The 25315-nt window shown below is 37.7% G+C and overlaps 2 protein-coding genes across 3 annotated transcripts in view; one reads left to right on the top strand and one right to left on the bottom strand.

Moving 5' to 3' along the window:
- Positions 1–17622, top strand: part of aga (aspartylglucosaminidase) — a 38357-nt gene extending 20735 nt beyond the window's left edge. For both annotated transcript variants that reach the window (XM_057850073.1, XM_057850071.1), the window contains exons 5-10: positions 5167–5279; positions 9923–10028; positions 10660–10735; positions 10821–10928; positions 13058–13191; positions 15711–17622. In XM_057850073.1, coding sequence (XP_057706056.1) covers positions 5167–5279; positions 9923–10028; positions 10660–10735; positions 10821–10928; positions 13058–13191; positions 15711–15811 — 638 coding nt within the window. In that variant the 3' untranslated portion in view covers positions 15812–17622. The remainder of the gene's footprint in view (positions 1–5166; positions 5280–9922; positions 10029–10659; positions 10736–10820; positions 10929–13057; positions 13192–15710) is intronic.
- Positions 15888–25315, bottom strand: part of neil3 (nei-like DNA glycosylase 3) — a 62121-nt gene continuing 52693 nt past the window's right edge. Inside the window, exons 9-10 of the mRNA XM_057850070.1 lie at positions 24880–25045; positions 15888–16191 (exon numbers count right to left, since the gene is read on the bottom strand). Of these exons, the coding sequence (XP_057706053.1) occupies positions 16009–16191; positions 24880–25045 (349 nt within the window). The 3' untranslated portion in view covers positions 15888–16008. The remainder of the gene's footprint in view (positions 16192–24879; positions 25046–25315) is intronic.

Raw genomic sequence — 25315 nt, 5'->3', positions numbered from 1 at the left:
TAATATTCTAACAGCTCCAAGTATCAAACAATTAAATGGAGAGAAAAAACAAACAAACAAAAAAACGTAGTAACATTGTCTTTTGCATAATTATGCCTGACACAATCGAAAAAGGTGAATAATTCAGTGTTTTTGTTTGGTGTTTTGTTAAATTCAAAGTCCTCGCCACAAAGATGTGAGGTATCATTTTTTTCCACGGAAAAATGTGAATGCAACCAAACAGACCATTTTGTTTAAAAATAAATTGGTACAATGGGCACTAGCTAGGAATGAGTGCTTATTATATTGTCATATTGCGAGATAATCATTGTGACCCTGGTGTCACAAATCACATTGGGCGCGTTTACATGGGTCAAAAAAATCCTATTTATAATCCGATTGAAGAGCTAATATGATTAAAAATGTATCATATTAACACCTTAGCCAATCAGATTCACCTGGATCATATTGTATTTTGGATTGGATTGTAAAAGGTAGTCTACGCAGATAATCCGCTCCATGCCTCATGTATCCTGCTGAGTGGTGCAGATTGATTTGATAGAGAGAATTGTTCGGTTAGCGCATGGGCTCCTACAACGTAAAAGCACACGGGTAAAACAGGAACTGCACTTCTTCTTTTCATATAATGCCTTCATGTTATATCATAATTACAGTAAATACTTGGTTTGTCCCGATCACATTTTTTTGCACCTGAGTCAGAGTCACATGATTTAGAGAATATATCGATACAGAGTCGCGATCCAATAACGAAAAAGTTTTTTTTTTTTTTTTACAGTAATGTACTGTTTACAGTAGTCCCTCTTCTGCTTTTTCCGGGTGTTTTGCAAAGTATAACACATATACAGTGGTACCTCTACATACAGATTCAGATATAGAATATTTATTGTCATTGTTACAAAAAGCACAACGAAACTTTGTTTGGAGCGTCCATACAGCCAAGTTGGTAAAGTGCGAAACCCATATAATAAATACCCTTAATACGAAGTTGATTTGTTGTAGGACGTTGTTTGTAAGTCGAAATGGTTGTATGTCGAGCAGGATTTTCCCATAAGAATACATTATAATTCCATTAATTTGTCCCAAAAACCTATGCTGAATTATTGATAAATACTGCAGGTACCATTACAAATTACAATTACACATAACAAAACAAATAAGTTAATAAAAACGGAATTAAAAAAAAAAAAAATTAATTCCAGTAATAATGTAACAAATCGGATTTTAATGTGGCAGACGTGTTTTGCGTGCTGTACCTGAACGCACCGCGTCGCTGACTTGAAAGAGAGAGGGAGCGGTACGGTTCAGAGTGTACTTTCACTTTTAATGTTTTGTCGAGAACACAGTCAACTGCGGCGGAAAGTATGCGTGTTGTGTTTGACAAGTTCTGAAATAAATGATAAAAACCTGACCAAGTTGGCGATTTCTTTGGCAATGTTACAATAATTAGGGTTATTCCGATCATGTTTTTTTGCTCTCGATGCGATCCCAATCGTTTTAGTTTGAGTATCTGCCGATCCCGATATTTCCCGATCCGATTGCTTTTTTTTTTTTTTTTTTTGCTAGATTCAATTACAATCATTCCCGATAATTTTTCCCGATCATATACATTTTGGCAATGCATTAAGTAAAAAATGAATAAAACTCGGACGAATATATACATTCAACATACAGTACATAAGTACTGTATTTGTTTATTATGACAATAAATCCTCAAGATGGCATTTACATTATTAACATTCTTTCTGTGAGAGGCATCCACGAATAGAAAGACTTGTAATTCTTAAAGGATAAATGTGACTTTGTATAAATTTGTGACTAAATATTGCCACCTAGTGTATTTGTTGAGCTTTCAGTAAATGATACTGTAGCCATTTAACTGTTCTGCCCAAATGCATGATGGGAAGTGCAACCATGACTGTGCGTAGTGGCACCAATTGATATATCTTCTCTGCGTTAGGAAATAACTAGTGTTAGGTGTTAAGAAAAAGACCAACTACCAGCTTTCTTCCCCACATTGCTTCCCACGATATTTCTAATTGTTGAGAGAGGGATTTCAAGGCTTTAGCCAACTAAAACAAGGCTCCAAAGACTGCCAAAATTCACTCCACTCATTTTACGCTGCCTTTTAGCTCTATATATCGGTAAAACGGCGCCTTTATAGATTGAACGCGACAATGCGTGAGTGGGTTGTGCAGCGCATGCGTTAATTGCGTTAAATATTTTAAGGAGATTACTTTAAAAAAAATTAATTACCGCCATTAACGCGATAAAATTGATAGCCCTTTTTTAAGCCAAAACTAAAGACTCTGGATGAGTATAAGACATTTTGTCTGTAACGTTAAATACAATTAGAAAACGATTTAATTAAAATATATATATATATATTTAAAAAAGGCATGTCCGATATTTTTTTGCCGATTCCGATACTTTGAAAATGACGTGATCGGACCCGATCGATCAGGACTTCTTTAACAATAATGAATGTCACCTTAACTTATAAAGACTGGCAAACGGAGGTCAGAGGAGGACCGTGGAGATCGTACATTCTACGGCTGTATTGTTGAGCCAGTTCACGGATGCGCACTCCACGCTCATATTTTTCTATCATTTGCATCTTCATTTCAAAGGCGTCACCTTTTTTCTTGTTTCACAGCCTGTACCAACGTTTTTGAAACCTGTGTAGATTTCTTTCACAAGAAAATCTGCCGTGCGTCCGTCTGCTGTCATGTCGTCGTATTTCGAGCATGTCGACAGATGTAGAAACAAATGACGAGGCAAATTTTATGTCTGATGTCGAAAAGATCGTGTGTCGAAGCAATCGTATGTCGAGGTACCACTGTATAGTTTTCTTTTGGCAATGTCATTGGATTTCTGGATTTGTTTGTTACTTTCTTGCCCTAAAAAATACATATATATATATAATTTTTTAAGAAAACCAAATATATATTTTAATATAAATAATAAAATATATACACTCACCGGCCACTTTATTAGGTACACCATGCTAGTAACGGGTTGGACCCCCTTTTGTCTTCAGAATTGCCTCAATTCTTCATGGCATAGATTCAACAAGGTGCTGGAAGCATTCCATCTTTGATGCGAATCTCCCGTTCCACCACATCCCAAAGATGCTCTATTGGATTGAGATCTGGTGACTGTGGAGGCCATTCGAATACAGTGAACTCATTGTCATGTTCGAGAAACCAGTCTGAGAGTATTCCAGCTTTATGACTAGGCGCATTATCCTACTGAAAGTACCCATCAGAAGTTGGGTACATTGTGGTCATAAAGGGATGGACATGGTCAGCAACAATACTCAGGTAGGCTGTGGCGTTCCAACGATGCTCAATTGGTACCAAGGGGCCCAAAGAGTGCCAAGAAAATATTCCCCACACCATTACACCACCACCACCAGCCTGAACCATTGATACAAGGCAGGATGGATCCATGCTTTCATGTTGTTGAGCCAAATTCTGACCCTACCATCAGAGTGTCGCAGCAGAAATCGAGACTCATCAGGCCAGGCAATGTTTTTCCAATCTTCTATTGCCCAATTTTGATGAGCTTGTGCAAATTGTAGCCTCAGTTTACTGTTCTTAGCTGAAAGGACTGGCACCTGGCGTGGTCTTCTGCTGCTGTAGCCCATCTGCCTCAAAGGTCGACATACTGTGCGTTCAGAGATGCTCTTCTGCCTACCTTGGTTGTAACGGGTGGTTATTTGAGTCACTGTTGCCTTTCTATCGGCTCCAACCAGTCTGGCCATTCTCCTCTGACCTCTGGTATCAACAAGGCATTTCCGCCCACAGAACTGCCGCTCACTGGATATTTTTTCTTTTTCGGACCATTCTCTGTAAACCCTAGAGATGGTCATGCGTGAAAATCCCAGCAGATCAGCAGTTTCTGAACTACTCCGACCAGCCCTTTTGGCACCAACAACCATGCCACGTTCAAAGTCACTCAAATCACCTTTCTTCCCCATACTGATGCTCGGTTTGAACTGCAGATTGTTTTAAACCATGTCTACATGCCTAAATGCACTGAGTTGCCGCCATGTGATTGGCTGATTAGAAATTAAGTGTTAACGAGCAGTTGGACAGGTGTACCTAATAAAGTGGCCAGTGAGTGTGTATATATTTTTTTTAAGAATTAAAACCCGATTACGATCCTCTGGAAAATGGCCCGATTTTCGATCACGTGATCAGAATGGGGACATCCATAGTAAATACCATTGTTGGAGTGGAAAATTGCATTTAGACACCTTCTCAAGTCGTATTTTCTACTGGAAGACTGGGATTTTATAACGATACCCGAGTTTCCAAGATGGGACGACAGTTTACTTTTCAAAATGGCAGAGCGCGAACAAGAAATTGTGAATGGTAGTTTTTTTCAGAAGATTTATCATCAATTTGCATCTTTTCTTTTTTTATGCTAGCATCAAAACATAGTGTATTTGTTTATAAAAAAAAAAAAAAAAAAAAAAAAATCTTTTTTTGACCAAGTGTTTGCTAAAATGTTCAGTAACAGACGAAAACTTACCGTTTGGATTTTGATGCAATCTCTTCTTATTGTAGCAAGTGGTAAGGATCATCTTTCCCAGAGCAAGTGAAAGCAGCATTGCACATCACAGGTATTGGCAGAGAGTAACATAATGCGCATGTCAAAAAGAACAATACAATCAGATTCAGCTGAAGCCATGCAAACGCAGATTGAACGTGAATCTCTTTCCTTAAACTTCATGCACGGTACACAGATCAAATCCTGTTCACTTAATATGATTGATTTCAATCGCATTAAGGAAAACTACCCATGTAAACATACACAACGAGAGGTGCTCACCCCTATTCAACACATTCAAAATCAGCTTGGGGGAAAAAAAAAAAAAAAAAAAAAAAAAAAAAGTCAACACCAGAAAATGGGCCTAGAATCTTACATGTTCATTTTCCAACATTTTGTCTTTAAATTGGTGATCAAAGCCAACCTGGGTGAAATTTATTCCGAAACTAATTTCAAGCAACCTAAAGGCATTTATTGAGCGCTCTGGTTTCACCCGCCGCATATTAATGCTGGGTCGGACCGAGACCGGCTCCTCAGTGGCGATCACACTTTTGATAGAGTGCAAATTAGGTCTGTAAAATTGGCTGTCCTGTCATCTTTTTACGCATGCAGCGACATTGTTCGCAGAAAACATGGGCTTCGTCACCGAGGATCTGACCACCGTCAACTCGCTGGATATTTTCACACAGTGGCTGAAGGGCAGTTGCCAACCTAATTACCGAAAGGTGAGTGCACCGGTATGTTGATTACCATAGTGTTAGCTCCGGGCATGCTGCTTCCAAAAGATATTGGGCTGTGAACTTGACTGACATGTTAATAATTATGTCGGTCATTAAAAAAATAGCTTGTTAAGTTTCGGGGCGTTTTGCCTCTTTGATTCATCTTGACCTTCTCAGTTTGGGTGACAAAATTATTATTCCTTCACTCTCTTGTTATGGTTGAGGTCAAATTGGCCCACATTAAAATATATCCGTCATGTTAGGTTTAATTTCAAGGGTGTGTAGTAATGCGTGTTTAAATATTTATTTAAAAACAGTTTAGAAATAATGAAATGACCACCAGAGGAAAAAAAATCTTAAAGGAGTTAACAATCTTCAAACAGTCCAAATGTCAGAAGAGAGTCTTGTATTTACAGCCAAATCTTAAAGAATAAACTGCTTGGACTAAGGGTGTGACAATATATCCAAAAGGTGATATATCACGATCCATTTTAGTAAAGCCGGGCAGTTTACCGAAGATTTACCATTACCGCGATGGTTCACGATGACCAACGTAATTTTGACCATGTCAGTAAATTAATTTTTTAATGAAACGAAAAAATTATAAGTCTGTTCCAGGGTCCCCCCAGGATTGATAAATCTAAATTCAAGACTTTTAAGACCATTTCAACTGAAAATTAATACTTTTCTCGCACCCATTATTTAGATATTTAATCATATTAAAAAAATAAAGCACTGAACAACAAATTTAACCTCAATTACTAAGTGTGTTTGACAAAAGAATGCACATTTATTGAAGATACAATTAAAACACATTTAAATTTAAGGTCTTTCAAAAAAAATTTCCCCCAGGATAAAATGGATTTTACACTATTATTGTAAAGCAACTTCAGAAATTACATTTGCAATACAACAGGTTTCCCTTTTAAGAGACCTAGTCAAGGTGGTAGGTAGGTGATTGTCAAGTTGGCCACCTTAACTGTAAAGTGCTTGCAATTGGCAGTGAAAGTTTAAAAAACAGCCACTAAATGGCAGTAGTTTACCATTAATTACCACAAAATAAAAAGGCTACACATGACCATTTCCCTTGGTAATTGTCTTTTTCTAATCACATTACAAGAAGTATAAAAAACACATGTTAATCCTTTGTTAGCTATTGAAGAAATTTCTTTAATCAGATAGAAAAAAATCCATACTCTTATTTAATCAAGAAAAACATTTAAATATACCAGGTGTTTTACTATCACCTACATTATAATTTGCCTATCACCATGCCATGTTATTCAGATCAACGTTACCCCGCACTCGTTCCAATAATAGACAGCGTCAACCGTGTTGTGTATCTGAGAGTGATGGTGAATCTACGACTCCGGTTTATCCATGCTAAGGCTAGTGCACCTGCCAGTACCCCATTGAACATGGCTAACTCTTGAGTTAAAACTGCGAAATTCACATTCATTCGAAAGGCAAACCGTGCAGAAATACATTATTGCATCTAACACGTTTTAATTGGAGAAATTGGAAACTTACTTTGAAATGTTAAGCAGGTCCACTGCCTTCGCATGACCCATAAACTGCGACCCAAAGTATCTGGATGCAACTTGGTCGCCGATCCAATACCTCACATGCTGGTCCAACTGTTTGGACTTGGTTGTCTTGTTGAGGCTTTCGTCGAACATAACAACTAAGGCATCTGAGCAGTTCCTTGCGTTAGCACACAGTACTGTGCGATTGCCTGCTGTTGATGCTAATGATGCTAACGGCGCGCACGCACGAGGTGCAGCGCATTGTAAAAATTCTACACGTCTTGGATTTAAAAATAAAAATAAAAAACTGTCACGGATATAATTTAGGTTGCACTGAGATGTTCTTGAAAATTAAAACCACTGTGAAAAAATTCCAGACTTACGACAGCTAATTTAATGCTTTTAATACCTTTAATAATGGAAAACTAAATTCAATGCTTTTTTAATACTTTTAATAACCCGCGGGTACCCTGTGTTCAGCCCGCTTTGACAATGTGTTCTTCGGCTATGCTCATTCCCCTTTAAAGAAAGTACAGCCAGGGTGCTTACGTGTGAAGTCATGTGGCTATCAGGAAATCAACCCAACAGCATAGACTTCACCATCAGTTGACAAGCCAGCTCCCACAAACATTGCGCCAGGCCTTCCCGTTGGGGGCCGAACAAAGCAGAGCATTTGTTTTTCACTGTGATAAACTCACACGCTGCGTTCAAATGCCGGATTTAAGTGGAAAAAGTAAGGAGGTTTTACTGCATACAAGCATGCAGGAGTGTCTCGAGTGATTTGGTCGAGATTTCAAAGTAATTATTTTATAAAATAACCAAATGCATGCACTTTGGAAGATGAAAAAAATGCATAGAAAAAATTTGCGTAACTTTAGCTAAAATTTTCACGTAAAATGAATGATAACTGCCTGTTTTTTTTTTGTTTTTTTTTTTTGCTTTTAACCAAGAATCTACACTCTTCTATGTTCATATCTATAGAAATTCAGCAATATACGCACTTATTTAAAAGAATTTTCAACTTAAAAAGCTCTTTGTTTTGTGATGGCCCCCATGATGTATCCATACACAGTAGCGGAGGTTTACATTCAAATGATCAGGTAATTTTCGGCCAACTGTCCGTTTTGGGCAAAAAAGTAGTAATTTAGACGTTTCTTCGTCCATCAAAACAAAATTCCCCTTTTACGTGTTTTATTTTGTGTAACATTTCAATCTAAAAGCAATGAGGGCCAGATAGCCAGCCAGGCGTGCCTCCGTGCTGAGGCAATTCAACCTTAATAATTTGTGATTGTTTTAGAAAAATGCAGATTTTGCTCTTGTGAAGTAAAATTAAGATGATCCTGCATGCTTTCCTCAAAAATTAAGTTTCTGATGTGAAAATTGATCGTTTTATTAGCCGTTGAAAACACCAAAAAGATTTTGAGTTGCTATTTTGGGCAAAAACTTATATGTTAAATATTGCCTTTAATCCTGAAAATATAGATGATTATCTCTGCATTTGGTGATTTTTTTTTTTGCATTTAGCGTAAAATTTGAGAATTTTATAGCCATTTTAATTTTGTTATACTTGTATAAAAAAGTAATCAGGATTTTATTGGGGAATGACTTTTAATTTTTTTTATGTTGCTGCTCATGGAGACTCATATTCCGAAGGGAGGTGCCTGTTTAGGTTTTAGGTCGCCAGTGGCTTTGGTTTTGAAAATATTTCAAGTGTTTGAAAGTAGCCCCCTACTGATCAACCCCAAGCCCCGTCAACTGATAGTGAAGTCTATGGTACCGGTTGATAGCAATGTGCCTCTAACGCAGTGCTTCTCAATTATTTTCTGTCATGATAAGACCAATATGCCAAACCTTTTGACCCAAAAAACAAAAATAGAACAAAAACAGGAGTGTCATTAGACGGAGGGACAGTTTTTAAGTTGTATTTTTATTTAGTTTTTTTGCACTGAGCAACTTGGTATGCCACCTTATATGATGCTAACAGTGCTTGCTGGTTTACTGAAGTAACACTGACAAATTGGGACGATAGTTGACAATCTTGGGCATGTCTTTGCAAAAAAATAATCAAGCGGCTTGTCAATGTGAATAGGGTTTAATTGTTTAATTGAAGTGACGTCTTAATTGATTTGGCTTCCTGCTGTCCGTTGCAAACATTTTTAGACACAGACTGGGCTTTCCTAGTCTTCCAATGTATTAAAAGTCAAAGCCAAAAGCCAAACGCTACATACATTTCGTCATATTTCCTCGTCGTAGCTCTTCATATCTCTACTGCTCTTTGCTGTGTGCTATTATTTTGGTTAAAAAACACTGCGCACATTCTGAAAATGAGCGCACCGCTGCCATCCAGAGTGGATGTGCAATTACACTTTATTCTAGTACGGCAAAAAAGTATGTTTCCTGAGGTCACATGCGCCACCCCTGGCATCGCTCAGCGCCCCCCTGGGGGGGCCCGCCCCACTATTTGAGAAGTACTGCTCTAACGCTACAAGTGAATGTGATGGAGTCGGATAATAGTGAAACGGCTACCTGTAGCCAGGCCACAGGCATTTCGAGTAAAGCATTAGTATAACGCTCATAGTGAGGTGTTGGTGCAAAGAAAGATCTCGACACCGGTTGTCTGGAAGTAAGAGCTGCAACTAACGATTATTTTTTATAATCGATTAATCAAACGATTAATTAAACGATGAATCGATTAATGTCGGATGAATGTCACTTTTTTCAATTACCTTCACAATTTAACAGAAAGTTGTTTAGGCATGTTGTGAGTAACAATGAAGACAAAATGGATGACCATTTCCTTCAAAAATAATACTTTAGTACAGCTTCCTGACTTAACTGTCTATAACTGCACTGCTTTAAGTACATAAAAAATACACAAATTCAATAAGCATGATGCCATGAAAACAAATAAGCATAATTTTATTTTTTCACTTGGCAATGGAATGTCAAACTTCAAACTTTTAATTTCTGCAATCAAACAATCAAAAAATAATCATGTTATTGTTTTTTTCCTCCGTTTCAAAAAAACAAAAAAACAAAAAAAATTGATGATTCATGGGTATTCAGCAAAAAATTTATCACCTGTTCTGTTGTTGTTCCCCCCCCCCCACCCCCCACCCCAAGAACGTTTTTCCCAATCCATCCAAATCCTGTCGCCCTTACAAGCCCATTGCCAAGCTCGGGCCGGAAAAGAAACTTCATACTAATGTTCACTCCCACGACACTATAGGTAAGTTTTTATGGATTTCTGTGAGATGAAATATATTTTCAGAACACTTTGATAACCCAAATCCTGACTTTAAAATGGCTTTGGTCCTTCCATGTTTGACAGCTGCAAGATTCAACTTAACCACTGGAATCAATTCAACAAAATCAATGTAATCGCTGACCAAATATGAAAACAAAACCATCCAATGACAAATATCACAAATTAAAGTAATAAATTTCAATAAATTTCATGTTAAAATGTTATAAATTTCACGTGAACATTATCACATTAAAACAATGCCATACTTTGTTATCACGTGAAAATGGAGTCATTCTTGTGTCTATTATATAAATAGTTACTTTCTCTAATGTTATATTAGTTATAACGTGAAATGTATCAAATTATAATTTGACTTTAAAAATTGTGTCAGTGGCAATAATTTGTCTCAATCTCAAACAAAACCACCAAAAATTCATCTACTTTAAGTTATATAACGTGCAAAATTGGTTAAATGTGGTTTACAGAACAGGAGACCTGAAAAGGTCCCATACCTTAAACAAGAAATAGACCATTTTAAGAGCCATTATGTTGGCTACGTAAATTGTACAACAGAATGTTCACATGCATGACGACTATTTTTTTTTTTTATCAGGTATGATCGCTTTTGATCGCTACGGTCACATAGCTGCGGGGACATCCACTAATGGGCTCACTCATAAAATTCCAGGGTATTAAACTTATCCGGACTGGGTGTAAAATATGCACGCTAAAATTGTACTGTACATTCAAATGTTGTTGTACTCTTGTCAACAGTCGAGTTGGGGATTCTCCTATAGTCGGAGCGGGAGCATACGCCGACAGCACAGCCGGAGCAGCTGCCGCAACCGGAGACGGGGATGTCATGATGCGCTTTCTACCAAGGTAGTGCCTTTTTCTAGCAAAGTAAATTCTTGAACTTGATTCACGCAGAATGAGACTTTCAGGGGAAAAAAACTGATAAAGTTAACATAACTTTTTCTCAAGAAACACATTCAATGTATGTTCAGACTTTTTAATCTCAAAAATAGTTTTATTCTCGTATAAAAATAATTTTTAATGTGGACAAAAAATATTTATGACTTATTTACGAAAATGCTTTAAAAAAAATTCGACCTAAGACTGCAGCCAGAAAAAAATGATACTTTCATTTCTACAACTATATTCTATTTTTATACAGATAGTCCGCCGGTTACGAACGAGTTCCATTCCTGCGCTGGCGACGTAACCAGAATTTCCGCTTAAATCGGAATTAACCCTTTAATTACCCCTAAATACCCTGTAAATCTCAAAATAACTTTCCAAAAGCAATATTATACATCATTAATTACAGTAAAAAAATATGATTCTGTGAGGTACGTTGTGTTAAATGCTATTATGTTCAATGACTATTCGAGCTTTACTCGTGAGTGAGTTGCCTTGCTGAGAGAAAAGGGAACTGTAGAACGAGTAGGGGGGATATCATGGCCGCTCAGGTTGCCAGCGTCTCCTTTCTCAACGTGTGCCTGCCGTCCGAACTCAAAAAACTTGATCGGGACGCGTGAAAGAAGTCGGTGACTGGGAGAACCAGCAGCAGCAGCAGCATGAGAACAAGGAAGCGGGGCCCGACAGCATATCTCCTGGCGGAAAGGTACTGCAGGACGTTGGTGACGTTGCTGGGGGAGCAGGGGATCTTGACATGAAGAACGGTAACGAGAAATAGGTACTATTTACGTGACTAAAAAGAAGAAAAAAAAAACTGGAGACAAAATGTCGGACTATTTATTCCTATACTTTATACTTGAAATGTAATGCCATTTTTTGTCTCCTTGTATAAGAGTACAGTGGTACCTCTACTTACGAATTTAACTCATTCCAAGACCTGGTTTGTAAGTACAAATGGTCGCATCTCGAGTGGGATTTTCCCATAAGAATACATTATAATTCGATCAATTTGTTCCACAGCCCAAAAACCTATGCTAAATTATTAATAAATACTGCAGGTACAATTACAAATCACAATGACACATAGCAAAAAAAAATACATTATAAATACAAATCTGAATTATATTATAATAATGCAACAAATCGGGTTCAGATGTTGTGGTTGTGTTTTGCATGCTGCTCCTGAACGCACTGTGTGACTATCGACTGAGTAATAGAGGTGCGGTTAGAATTTTTAGTCTGTTATGTTGTTTTTGGCGTTGGCTACAGCAGACAGTAGCCGTGTTGTGTTGCACAAGTTGTGAAATAAATGATTAGAAACCTGACGATGCTGGTGACTCACTTGCCGATGTTACAATAATAATAACGGGAGTCGTCCTCGAGATCGTAGACATATTCCGGCTGGATTGTAGAGCCAATTCACTGACGCGCACACCACGCTCATTTTATATTTCCTTCTTAATTTCAATGGTAAACGTCACCTTTTTCCTTTTTTCACCATCTACATTAACATTATTGGGACCAATGTTGATTTCTCTCACAAAAAAATCCGCCATGCGTCCATCTTGCGGGAAAACAATGAAATTACAACACTGTCATAAATCATATTTCGACATGTCGTCCTATGTCGGGACAGATGATGAGACAAATTTTACGTCAGATGTCGAAAGAATCGTATGTCGATGCGATCGTATGTTGAGGTACGACTGTATTACTATTTTAATAAAAATGTAACTATGACTTCTTAAATAAAAAAACAGCTTCCATAACACTGTATTAATCACCAAGAAAATACAGGTTAAATTTTTGAAAAACACAGCCTTTCCTCCCAAATACCAAAAAAAAAAAATGCAATTCCAGTCATGTCAGAAAGTTTCTAAAACTTTATATTAAGTGGTCCTTAACCTGAACTTGAAGTTGTGGAACACTGACCTAAGAGTTCTTTGATTAGCCTTATGAATAGCGTTGGCGTATATTCCGCCTTGAGGGACAGCAATGCACCCCGAGCTGACTGTGACAGCTCGGTTTAGCGGCCTTGACAAGCCCTCGTTAGCCGGCCTGACGCATGTCCAATGCCACGCTGCCAACAGTTTTTTGGCGGTGGAGATGATGAGGGCCGGGACGGATCCCTCGGCAGCCTGCAAGATGGCCATTTCCAGGATTAAGAGGCATTACGCAGACTTCTTCGGGGCGATCATCTGCGCTAACGCGACAGGCCATTATGGTGGGTGTTTGGATTCACGCGCACATCGATGCCGACAAACATTCCATGATGCCAAATGCGATTATTACTTACCTGAGAGACAATCATTGGGAGATTGTTGGCTTTAAAAGTAGAAGCAATGTAAGAATATTTCATTTTTCAAGCCAAGTAAAAGTCAGAAAACTGAAAATGTGACTCTGAACCTCAAATGTTTCTTTGGCACACATAATTACGGACAGTATGTTTTTTGTTTTTTTTTTCTAAAAGAGCAGCACTTACACGGCACATAAACTACCTGAGTGATAAATCAAAGCAAAATGCATACATTAGCCTAAATACATGCAGCCCATTAACACTGACACTTCTTGAGAAGGTACAGCTATTTTGCTTCCTTGGCATTTCCAAGGCTGAAAGTTCATTTTAAATCTCATTTCTGAATAAATGCCACCAGAAGAAATTTGATAAGTATGCCAGTAAACTTTATTTACAACCCATTAAATGGTTGAAAAATCACAGGATAACTAGTTTTGCACTGATACCAATTCTAGTATTGGTACCGATACAACACCGAAATTACATCATCAGTTTTGGAGCGTGTTAAGAAATAACATGCCGATGCTGTCCGATATGTACTGTTTGACATCTAGTTTTATACCGCCATGGCCGTCTGCTCCGCACGCCGCCATAAAAAAAGAGCACTCGTCGCCCTTCCAAAGATGAAATCCAATCGTGTGCAAAAGTCTAGCACGCGAATGGTAGCCAGTGAGTTAAAAAATAAAATTTGTTCTACCTTTGGCCAAGATGCACCCTCCTACCAATTAGTTCATCACTCGTAGACATCCGATCCAATTGAAGTGGGAGAGTGGCAGCAAATGAACGTTCATTCATTCGTGTCCAACCCTTCTGCTTCAAATGGATTCGACGTCTAGCGCCGTCAATGGCAGCCAATGAGTCAAGCAGTGTCTGACCAATATGGAATTACTTGACATTGAAGTGAGTATGCAGAAATTTAGTATTTAAAGAAACATATATAGTATATTTTACATACATTGCTGGCCAAAAGTATTGGCACCCCTGCAATTCTGTCAGATAATGCTGAAATTCTCCCTGAAAATGATTGCAATTACAAATGCTTTGGTAGTAATATCTTCATTTGTTTTGCTAGCAATGAAAAAACACAAAAGAGAATGGGGAAAAAAAATTAATCATTATCATTTTACACAAAACTCCAAAAAATGGGCCGGACAAAAGTATTGGCACCCTTTGCAAAATCATGTGATGCTTGTCTAATTTATGTATTTAACAGCACCAGCACCATAACAGGTGGTGGCAACAACTCAATCACACTGGCAGCCAGTTAAAATGGATTAAAGTTGACTCAACCTCTGTTCTGTGTCCTTGTGTGTGCCACATTGAGCATGGAGGAAAGAAAGAAAACCAAATAACTGTCTCAGGACTTGAGAAGCAAAACTGTGAGGATGCATGGGCAATCTCAAGGCTACAAGTCCATCTCCAAAGACCTGAATTTTCCTGTGTCTACCATGCGCAGTGTCATCAGTAAGTGTAAAGCTCATGGCACTGTGGCTAACCTCCCTAGATGTGGACGGAAAAGAAAAATTCACGAGAGATTTCAACGAAAGATTGTGGATAAAGAACCTCCACTAACATCCAAACACGTTCAAGCTGTCCCGCAGTCCGAGGGTACAATGGTGTCAACTCGTACGATCCGTCGGCATCTGAATGAAAAGGGACGCTATGATAGGATACCCAGGAAGACCCCACTTCTGTCCCAGAGACATAAAAAAGCCAGGCTGGAGTTTGTCAAAACTTACCTGAGAAAGCCAAAAACGTTTTGGAAGTATGTTCTTTGGTCAGATTAGACAAAAGTAGAGCTTTTTGGGAAAAGGCATGAACATAGAATTTACAGGGGGAAAAAAACAAAAAACGAAGCCTTCAAACAAAAGAACACTGTCCCCACAGTCAAACATGGCGGAGGTTCCCTGATGTTTTGGGGTTGCTTTGCTGCCTCTGGCACTGGACTGCTTGACCGTGTGCATGGCATTATGAAGTCTGAAGACAAATTTTGCAGCATACTGTAGGGCCCAGTGTGAGAAAGCTGGGTCTCACTCAGAGGTCATGGGTCTTCCAGCAGGGCAATGACCCAAAAAGCACTAGAAAATGGTTTGAGAGAAAGCACTGGAGCACTTAGTGGCCAGCAATGAGTTCAGACCTGAATCCCATAGAACACCTGTGGAGAGATCTGAAAAGGGCAGTTTGGAAAGGCACCCTTCAAATCTCAGAGACCTGGAGCAGTTGGCCAAAGAAAAATGGTCTAAAATTCCAGCAGAGCATTGTAAGAAACTCATTGATGGATACTGGAAGCGGTTGTTCACAGTTATTTTGTCTAAAGGTTGTGCTACCAAGTATTAGGCTGAGGGTGCCAATACTTTTGTTCGGCTAATTTTTGGAGTTTTGTGTGTATGTATATATATTGTATACATATCAGTGTAATCATTTGTTTTTCTTTTTTCTTAATAAAGGTGCAGCTTGTAACAAGGTGCCTGGCTTATTGCAGTTTCACTACATGGTGTCAAACTGCGAGTCGGACACGCCACTTCTCAAATCAGTGGAATGCTTTTAATTTTTTTTTTTTAATTTTTTTTTTTTAAATCAAATATGTTCTTGACACAAATTGACCACAATAAAATAATTGATTTGAAGCTTTGTTTGGAGTCTTTAATAAATTATAAAAACATGGATAACTCATAAATATTAAGATGTATCTGTAATGTGGGTTTTAGTCATATTTTTAGACAGCGATTTACTCCTAATTCGTTACTAACAGCCTGACAGCATTGAAACGCCCGGTCCACCCTCTGCCCACTGAAAATAATCACACTGTTTACCCTTTTGGAGGCCGCAGGTGTAGAAGTCGCGGCCATTGTTGGGTCCCAGCTTGAGCACAGTCCTCATCACGCATCGTTTGCCGTGGTGACAGGAGGGAAAGTGCAAGTCAGCCCACTGGAGAGAGGGGAATAAAAAATGCTTTGAAGCTAACATATTATGGAAAAGTGAGTTTTTAATAGCTTGTATACAATTTTTTGGGTCTCTGAGCTGTCTGTCCAGACATAAAATGTGAAACTAAACAAAAGCAAGTCTGTTGGTATGTCAGTCCTGGGCATCCGCGAAGTCCTACAAAGTCTTAAATCCAATCATGTGTATTTAAGGCCTTAAAAGTCTCCTAAAAAATTCAAAGAAGGTCTTTAATACGATTTTGAAAATTCTAAGAAAAAATTTAGTCACGCTTTTAAATATTTACATTTTTGCGGACACTATAGCGTAACTACAAAGTGGAACTACCTGTGCTGCCCGGTCATTTTCCATTTTCCTTCAAGTCCTTTGTACATTTTTTGCTGGTTTGTGATCAGTGTTCTCAAATTGTATTCATTATGGTCTTAAAATAGTCTTAACAAGGATTATATTTGGCTTGTTGGAAACTGAATTGAAGAATTGTAGTTAGTGTTGCACCGATACGGCACTCAAATGAGCGGTACTGGGGAGTATTAAGAAATAACGTGCCGGTGCTTTGTTATATGGACTTTTCAAGACAGAGTTTTCAACCACTGGTCACCCTACTCAAGATACCTGTCAGCGACACACACAGCCGTGAAAAAAGCACTTGCCCGCCCTTCCCAAGATGATCGTGTGCCATCAAATCATAATTATACAGCGACTATATGAGGTTATCACTATTAGACATCCAATTCATTTATAGTGGGAGAGTGGTCACGTTCTTTCATTCGTTACCAACCTCCCACTTTCAATGAATTGGTTGTCTAGCGCTGTCAATGCCAGACAATGAGTTAAGCAATGTCTGACCAAGCCATAATAGCAATTACAATCGAATAATTACCGTCTTGGCCCGAATATAAGACGGTGTTTTTTGCATTGAAATTAGACTGAAAAAGAGGGGGTAATCTTATATTCGCGGTCTAGACATTATACGCATTCACGACACTAGATTTCACCAGATATCATTGAAGCGATGTTCTGTCATGACAGATCTCAGCTACTTTCAAGTTTAACCAGTTTGCATTATTTTATTGCAATGTTTTTCCTTATTCAGATTTGTTTCAAGTAACAGTTAGTTAGACTTCACTTTGATGGTTAATGCAGTTATTGCAATTTGTTTTATCACAATAGATTGGTTTATTTACATTTCAAAAACCAGAAGCCATTCATTTACGAATGTGATTGCACTTTAGTTTACATTTTTAAATGTTCAGATATTAAGATTTGAATGAGACAAAATAACATGCTTTTTCTCTCAAATATGTTGTTATAATCATTGGTTTCAGATGTACTGTAATTATTTTCTGTATAAAAATTAATTTGGTGTTCAAACAGTCTTTTTTTCAAACTTGAGTCTTGAAAAAGAGGGGGTCGTCTTGTAATCAGGGCCGTCTTATATTCGGGCCAATACGGTATGCAGTTATTTAGTATTTAAAGTAAAGATGCACCGATACCCGTATCGGCAAGGGGGGGGGGGGGGGGGGGGTGATCCGGCCCGGAAAGGTGGTATCGGTACCGGCAAGTACCAACAAAGAGTGCCAATACCATTTACTAATAGCTCCTCTTAACCAATGCTGGGGCAGCTTTTTCATATGGAGGAAAAACAAACCAGGAGAAATGGCGGCGGTCTGGAAATATTTCAGCATAAAAATCCGATCGATTACAATCAATTGCTGCATGCAAGATTTGCGGCCTGAAAGTTTCGGGAGGTGGAGTTAAATCGGCCAGTTTCAATACCTCGAATCTGGTAAAACATTTGAAGAACGTGTTTGTCGGTTTGCTCCAACTCGGCCATGTAAGTAATACTGAAATATTGTTTATTGGAACACAGACTGGACAAAATTGGACATGATCAGGCTTATCTTTTTTTATGACTGTGGTCAAGCCCGCCCCCTGCGTAGTTCAAGCTAGGCGCTAATGCACAGCTACATCGCTGCCGTCCAGCCTGCCGCTCTCTCTCTTTGCTAACGTAATTGCTGCACGAATTCCGATTTGGGAGACTTGACAGTCCAGATCGTCGCCACATTCTGGACAAATGTGCCCCAGATCAGATTTAAACCACATTCGAAAGTGACCCAGATCGGATTTGAAATGGTCCACTTCTATGCGACTTGTCCCATTCAGACAATCACGATAATGCCTTACTCGAGTCGGGAAAAATACGAAAAAATCTGATTCGTGCGTTAAGACCTGCGGTATCAACCTAGCCATAGAGAGACAGGATACTGTGGTCAATTGTTATTACATATAATATCATGAAAATTGCACTGTTTGGCCTTTGCGTGCCTAAACTTAGGGTTTAAAAGTTAATTCATTCATTGTATTTATACTTTCTTACTGTTGTGCTAGTATCATACATGTTTTAATATAACGAATTTAGCATTATTTTGGCCTTTATTGGTATCAGGGCCAAAAAATGGTGTCGGTGCAACACTAATTAAAAGGGGAAAAATGTTTTTTTTTTGTTTTTTTTTTATGTATCAGGACGGTATTCAGTATTATGAATGAGAAAGTGGCGATTGTGCCAAATAGCCGTAAATAAATAAATAGCCAACAGTAATTTAGTAGTTATTAAGCATGGGATGTTATGAGATTCTGACGGTACAATAACCTTGCAATTGCAGCACTAAAATGTTATTATGAATGTATTTGGGTAAATAATTACTAAACCATTTTGTCGTCATTGAAAAAAAAAAGGTTTCTTTAAACCAAATAAATATGTTTAATTGAACAAGTATAAGATAAAGATCCAAGTTAACACAGGTTTACGGACTAAAAGCACCTGTTTGTTCCGTTGCTTTTGTTTTTTTTTTGTGTGTGTGTGAAAATGTTCCATTTTTGAGGTGAACAAGTTCATCCTATAAATGTTCTCCTAATTACAAATAAAACAGCACAATGAGTAATAACAAATAATTAAATAAATAAATAAAATAATGGGAAATCGGACTTTGCTTTTAAACTTTTACTCCAAAACAAATATGAAAAGGCCTCGACAAAAATGATGGTGAACGTAAGTACTCTTAATATTTTTGACACAACATTTTGAAGCATGCTACATTGCTATTTTCGTATCTTTCAATAAGACTTTTTTACCTCTTGTGCGGGTACTTAGACCTACTTTTCAAGAGCTAACTGCTCGAGTTGTTTCAGGTTTGAAGGGTGTTTTCTATAGATGGCATGTTTCAGCTAGTTCCACTTCAAAAGGATATACCTCACAAAAGACTACCGGTACTTGGAATAGTCCGATAATGTGCTTTTAGCCATTCTTGAGTGTTTTTAGCAGTTTTGTGTCCAGACCCATTAACAGCGACTGAAAAGCTTTCTGATGTGATGTGATCTTTTGTAGACTGTCTCATAATAAAGTTCATGCTCCAAAGTAGTGTTGCACCATTGCTGATACCAGTATCGGTACCGATACTGCGCTAAAATGACACCATGAATATCTGCGAGTACTAAGAAGAGGGTATGTACACATATCAACAAATTTGATTCAATAGTTTTAATGCCATATTCAATACCACTTTAATTCAATGCCCATACCCAACTGCAGATAGTTTCACACACACAAATTGTGAGTTGTCCGGTAATTACTTTTTAACTGATACCCGATATTGTTCAACTCTAAAAATCCGATACCAATATCAAACCAGTACCGATAAATACAGTGGTCGACTTAACATATTATGGCTAATTGTATTTAATGTCCCACTGTATACTTTAATAATGTAACAACTTCAAGGTTTTCCAATAAGCATTCTGTGAAAAAATAACAGAACATCTTCCACTGAAGTTATGGGGAAAAGTGCCTCTATTGCACCATGATATTTATTGTCGAAATCAAAATAGTGCAAACATCACTTTTTTGGATCAAGTGCACCTGCAGAGTGCCAATAAGGAACTGCTATATCACATACAGTTCACACAGTGCTTCTGGCTCAAAATAACATCAAAGGGAAGCAGCTTCAGTACAGTGGATGAGGTATGTATTGAGTTTATAATTCATTGTTTTTTAATCATTTATTGTTCATTTATTTTTTTCGCCATGCGCTAAGCTGTGACCAGTCCTTGTACAAAGGTATAAGGCTTCTACATTCACTTTTAAGGCGTTTATTGACCGATATTATCGGTTGCCGATAAGATCAATGCCGGTTAAGAGAGCTGATACCATCTTGTGTTCTCGTATCCCGGCTACCCGATATCAGAAAACACAAATAAATCATGTAAAAAAAAAAAAAAAAGTTTTTTTAACTGTCAAGTTTACATAATTTTTAATGCCTCGACATTCAATGTTTTTTAAGATTTGAATTTAATGACTTTTAATGCTTTTTAACCCTTTAACACCTAAGCCTATTTTGGCCGAATTTGCATGCATTTGATGTTGCCTTTATATTTCAAAGAAAAAATTGTTTACAATGGCCAAATTGGGTCCCTTTTTTCAGGACACCTTGAACTTCATGTCCAAACTGTTGTTTTCTTCACTGACCAATTTTAATCCATATTTTGGACCGAAAAAGACAAAAAAATCCCCAAATCTTCTTTCAAAATTTGTAATGTTGACGTCCCACTGACAACCAAACATGCTCGACCAACCGTTTTGAAGGTTGATCATATTTATTCAACTTGTTATGATAAACATTCAGTAGAAAAAAAATAAGATTGAATCGTTTTATGTTTGACAATCCAACACAAACAGCAGGTATGGTCATAGGCGTTTTTGGCCTTTATACATACTATGGTAAAAACAGGTTATATACAGTGCAGAATAGTGAGGAAAAAAATTATATATATCATCTAACACAAAAAGGGTTTGGAGGATGTCTCTTTGTGAAGTTAGGTGTTGTACCCATCACCTTATCAAAAGTAAATACTACATGCAATCAAGCTTCTCGAACACGCATCTATATAAAAATTGAAAAGATTATAGTAAAGAAAAAAATTATATAACATTGAAAAAAAGTATTTTAAAAATATTGACAAGTAGTTCAGTTCAATTCAGGGTAATGCCAATGCTCAACTCACGGCTCTAGCTCAACTCATGCCACGAGATAAAAAAAAAACACACAACAACATACCTGACTGCTGCCGAAAAGCTGCTACAAAGTACATCCACATAATGTTACGGTAGATATCATTTATATAGGACTAGAGGCAATATTGCTTCGGTAGCGTTAGCAGCACATCTACAAAAAGCTAGATGCAAGCGCTAGTAAACGGCCGCCATCTTAAAGCAGTACACTTCCCTACAAGGCTGTTGTAGCGAACCTTCCAAGCAAACCTAATGAACTTTTTATCTAAAATACTCCTAAATCTGTAAAATATTGACTTGAATCTATCTTTTATAATAGTTTTAAAACTTTCACGTGTCGAAAGTAGACAAAAGGTAAATTATGGAATAACGGGAGCAATTTTAACAACTTTAACGGTTGATTCACAACATTAAATTGATTGAATGTAGTTTAAAGCTGCTGATACAGAATGGGGACTGGAGTTTTTTATTTACTGTTATTTTTGTATATTTGTTTACTGCTATATGTTAACTTGATACTGAAATAGTAGTTTGGTTTAGCCTGAGAGTATTTTTTTAACAATTTTGGAACTAATGTATAAAACATTAAAAAAAAAATTTTTTTTAATTTAAAAAGGAGGGGGGTGCATCAATAATCGTTTTATAATCGAATCGGAGCCTCTGAATCGTAATCGTAATCGAATCGTTAGGTGCCTAAAGATTCCCAGCTCTAGTAATTACAGCGTGACGAAGCTTCAAAGACGATATGCGTAATCGCGTCGCTGCCGACACGTTCGGTGTTAAAGGGTTAATGACCCGCATAGACCCTGAAAAAAACATTTTTAATATGAATTTTAATGGGTTCATCACTAGTAGACATTCAATCCATTTGAAGTGGGAGGGAAAGCAACAAATGAACGTAGACATCCAGCAGACAATGAGTTAAGCAGTGTCTGACCAGGCCATGTCAGCAATTACTTTCATTACATTCAAGTGGGTATGCAGTTGAGCTGAAACAAATACTTGAGCAACTCGAGTAACTCGAGTTTAAAAACTGATTCAAGTGATTTTATTCGCCTCGAGGAATCGTTTAATTTTGCCAGCTCTAAGCATCACGTTTTGCCCGGACTACTTTAAATGCGGGATAACGCGCAGACGTCACGTGCGTAGAGGAAGAAGCAATAATATCTGACTGCAGCCGGCAGCCGCTACAAACTATGCCAACATTGCTAAAAACTACGCCCGCATGATGCTACGGCAGTCGCAGGTAGCGTCTGATGCGTCTCATAGATATCACATGTATATAGAACTAGATGCGAAAGGACAGACTTGGCGGCATGAGTAAACAGCCGCCATCTTAAAGCAGTAGACTTCTCAGTGCTAATAAATAAGATTAACATTACTGTCCCTTGCTCACGTAACGTTAGCCCTGCGGAGGGCCAGGTTTCTATTAATTATGACTACTGTCGATGCGTGGCTAACGTGTCTTACATACAGGCTTTAATTAATCCGTAAAAACATTGCGCTGTAGAGATGAGGGTGTAAAATAAAAACATAATAAAGCTAACTGTCAATTTTAGATCAGTAATCATTGCTGGATAAAACACCAAGTAGCACTAGTCCCTAATGGGCTCCAAAATAGCAGGTATCATACATTTATTTTGAACACTGCACAAACTCAAAATTCTGTCAGGGACTCGCAGTTTAGACTTCAAAATCCTATCAGGACTTGAGGTTTAGACTTACTTAAAATGTAACTAGAACTTAAAAATAGCTTGACACAAATGGAAATTCAATTGAAACACATGGGACAAACACCTAACTTTTAAGTGATTTGTGTTATCAAGCGTAATGACATTTTTAGATAAGAAATAAGTTTTTTGAGTGAAAGCAATGAATTAGTTTTTTTATCTAGTCAAATCTGAGATGCAATTGTTGGCTGTTTTCAACAATATACATCAAAAATAAAGACATTGATTGACTGAATATAGTTCAATATTAGATGAAATGTCTATTTATAATTGCTCTTTACCTACAATAATATATGTTTTATCCGATTACTCGTTTACTGTAATTTCCCGAATATAACGCGCACTTTTTCCCCCAAAATCAACTTGTAAAATCATGGGTGTTAATTATAAAAGGGTACATGGATGGAGACAGAAATATACAGTGGGGAGCCCATCCCAGCCTTGTGCAGGTCTATTATTTTATCCCTCATGTCCTTACACAGCTCTTTGGTCCTGGCCATTGTGGAGAGGTTGGAGTTTGTTTGTCTGAGCATGTGAACAGGTGTCTTTTATACAGGTAACAATTTCAAACAGGTGCAGTTACTTCCGGTAATGAAGGAGAACAGGAGGGGTTATTAAAAAAGAACTAAGAGCCGAAATATTTACTAGTTTGTAATGTATCAAATACTTATTTCATGCAGTTAAATACAAATTTATTATTTAAAAATTATACAATGTGATTTTCTGGATTTTTGTATTAGATCCCGTCCCTCGCAGTTGAAGAGAACTTATGATACAAATTACAGACCTCTACATGGCTTGCAAGTGGGAAAACCAGCAAAATCGGCAGTGTATCAAATACTTCTTCTCCCCACTGTATTATATATATATCTAAAGACTAAAGATTTTTTTTTATTGACACGGCCATGTTGTGTTGAAGAAAACGTATGCGGCGATCCATTGCCAACCATTACGGTACATGATGTCACCATTTTGTTTCGGTAATACCACACTGATTGGTCGAATGATTTCGTCTGTGTTAAATTCTGCTTTTTTCACTCTTCATAAAGCACAGAATTTAGTTTCTTGAACTCATTTGAGTCAACGTTTATTGCAACTCGGACCATAACAAACGTAACACAACACAGAGTTCCTGTGTCTGTCAACTATATATCTGTCCCTCAGGAAACTCAAACGCAAATAACAATAGTTCCTCTTGTTACGGTCCACAGCAATGCGCTTTTTCCGCTTTCCGACTTCAGTCCCCACTTTTATTTTACCGTATCAATCCATGGAAGAAACATTTATTCATCATGATGAAACGAGCAAGTTATACAGCAGCTTTTAAAAGAAAAGTCACATCTGTTTTGTTTTCTCCTAGATTCTGGTAAGTCGGAGAAGTTGTCAAATCATATAATTACCGTAAATATTGTCAGTTTATTGTAATGTTTTGAACTACCAATGTGCTATCCTTGTGCTGTGTTTCACCAGTCAGTAAAATGACATTTCTGTATCTGTACACGAGCTGTTTTCTTGTATTCTTCTATTTATTGGTGCTAAAATTAGGGTGCTCGTTATAAACGGGTACAATAATTTTCCCTAGATTTTACAAGTAAATTTGGGGTGCGCATTATACACGGGTGCGCCTTATATTCGGGAAATTACGGTAGTCGATAAATTTTTTTAGTCGAATACTCGATTACTAAAATATTCGATAGCTGCAGCTCTCGTGTGAAGTAGTTTAGTATTAAAAAATATATATATATTTTTTTTCTTTTCAAAAAACATGGTATCGGTACTGGATCGGCATTGGCTCATATCATGCAGCCTGGTGTCGGAATGGTATCTGTGCAAGTGCAACCCTATTAAAAGTGTATGTATGCAGGGATTAAGACTCCTCACCTCAAAAAAATCGCACTTTGTCTCCCGGGGCAGTGAGCAAGTATAAAACCGCCGTCCTTTATTGTCGCCATCCTTGTGGACGACTCGCATGTGAGCCGGGCGGCCGTGGGAAGCACACGAGGGAGGTCGGCAGGGGCCGGGCTGCGCCCCTGCTGATGTCTGCACGCTAACAGAGGAGGTCAAACAAGGAAGTAAGAAAATATGGCAACTTTCTGCCATCTTTTTTGCAAAGTAGTTACTACATGAAGCACCGTATTTGCAGTTCTGGCATGTTAAAAGTCTGCAATGTTGCTTGTTGCAATTTTGTGACTTTGGCTCTTAAAGGGTACCAAAATGCAGCATTTTTAGCTAAAAAATTCATTGTATCCTTGTAATTTCTATCTGCTCTCCCAAAAAATCCTTTCAAAGAAAAACAAAAGAGCATTTTATTTTTGGG

The sequence above is a fragment of the Corythoichthys intestinalis genome, chromosome 11 (assembly GCF_030265065.1).
Source record: "Corythoichthys intestinalis isolate RoL2023-P3 chromosome 11, ASM3026506v1, whole genome shotgun sequence".
Taxonomy (NCBI): domain Eukaryota; kingdom Metazoa; phylum Chordata; class Actinopteri; order Syngnathiformes; family Syngnathidae; genus Corythoichthys; species Corythoichthys intestinalis.
This window is presented reverse-complemented; position numbering and strand designations above follow the sequence as displayed.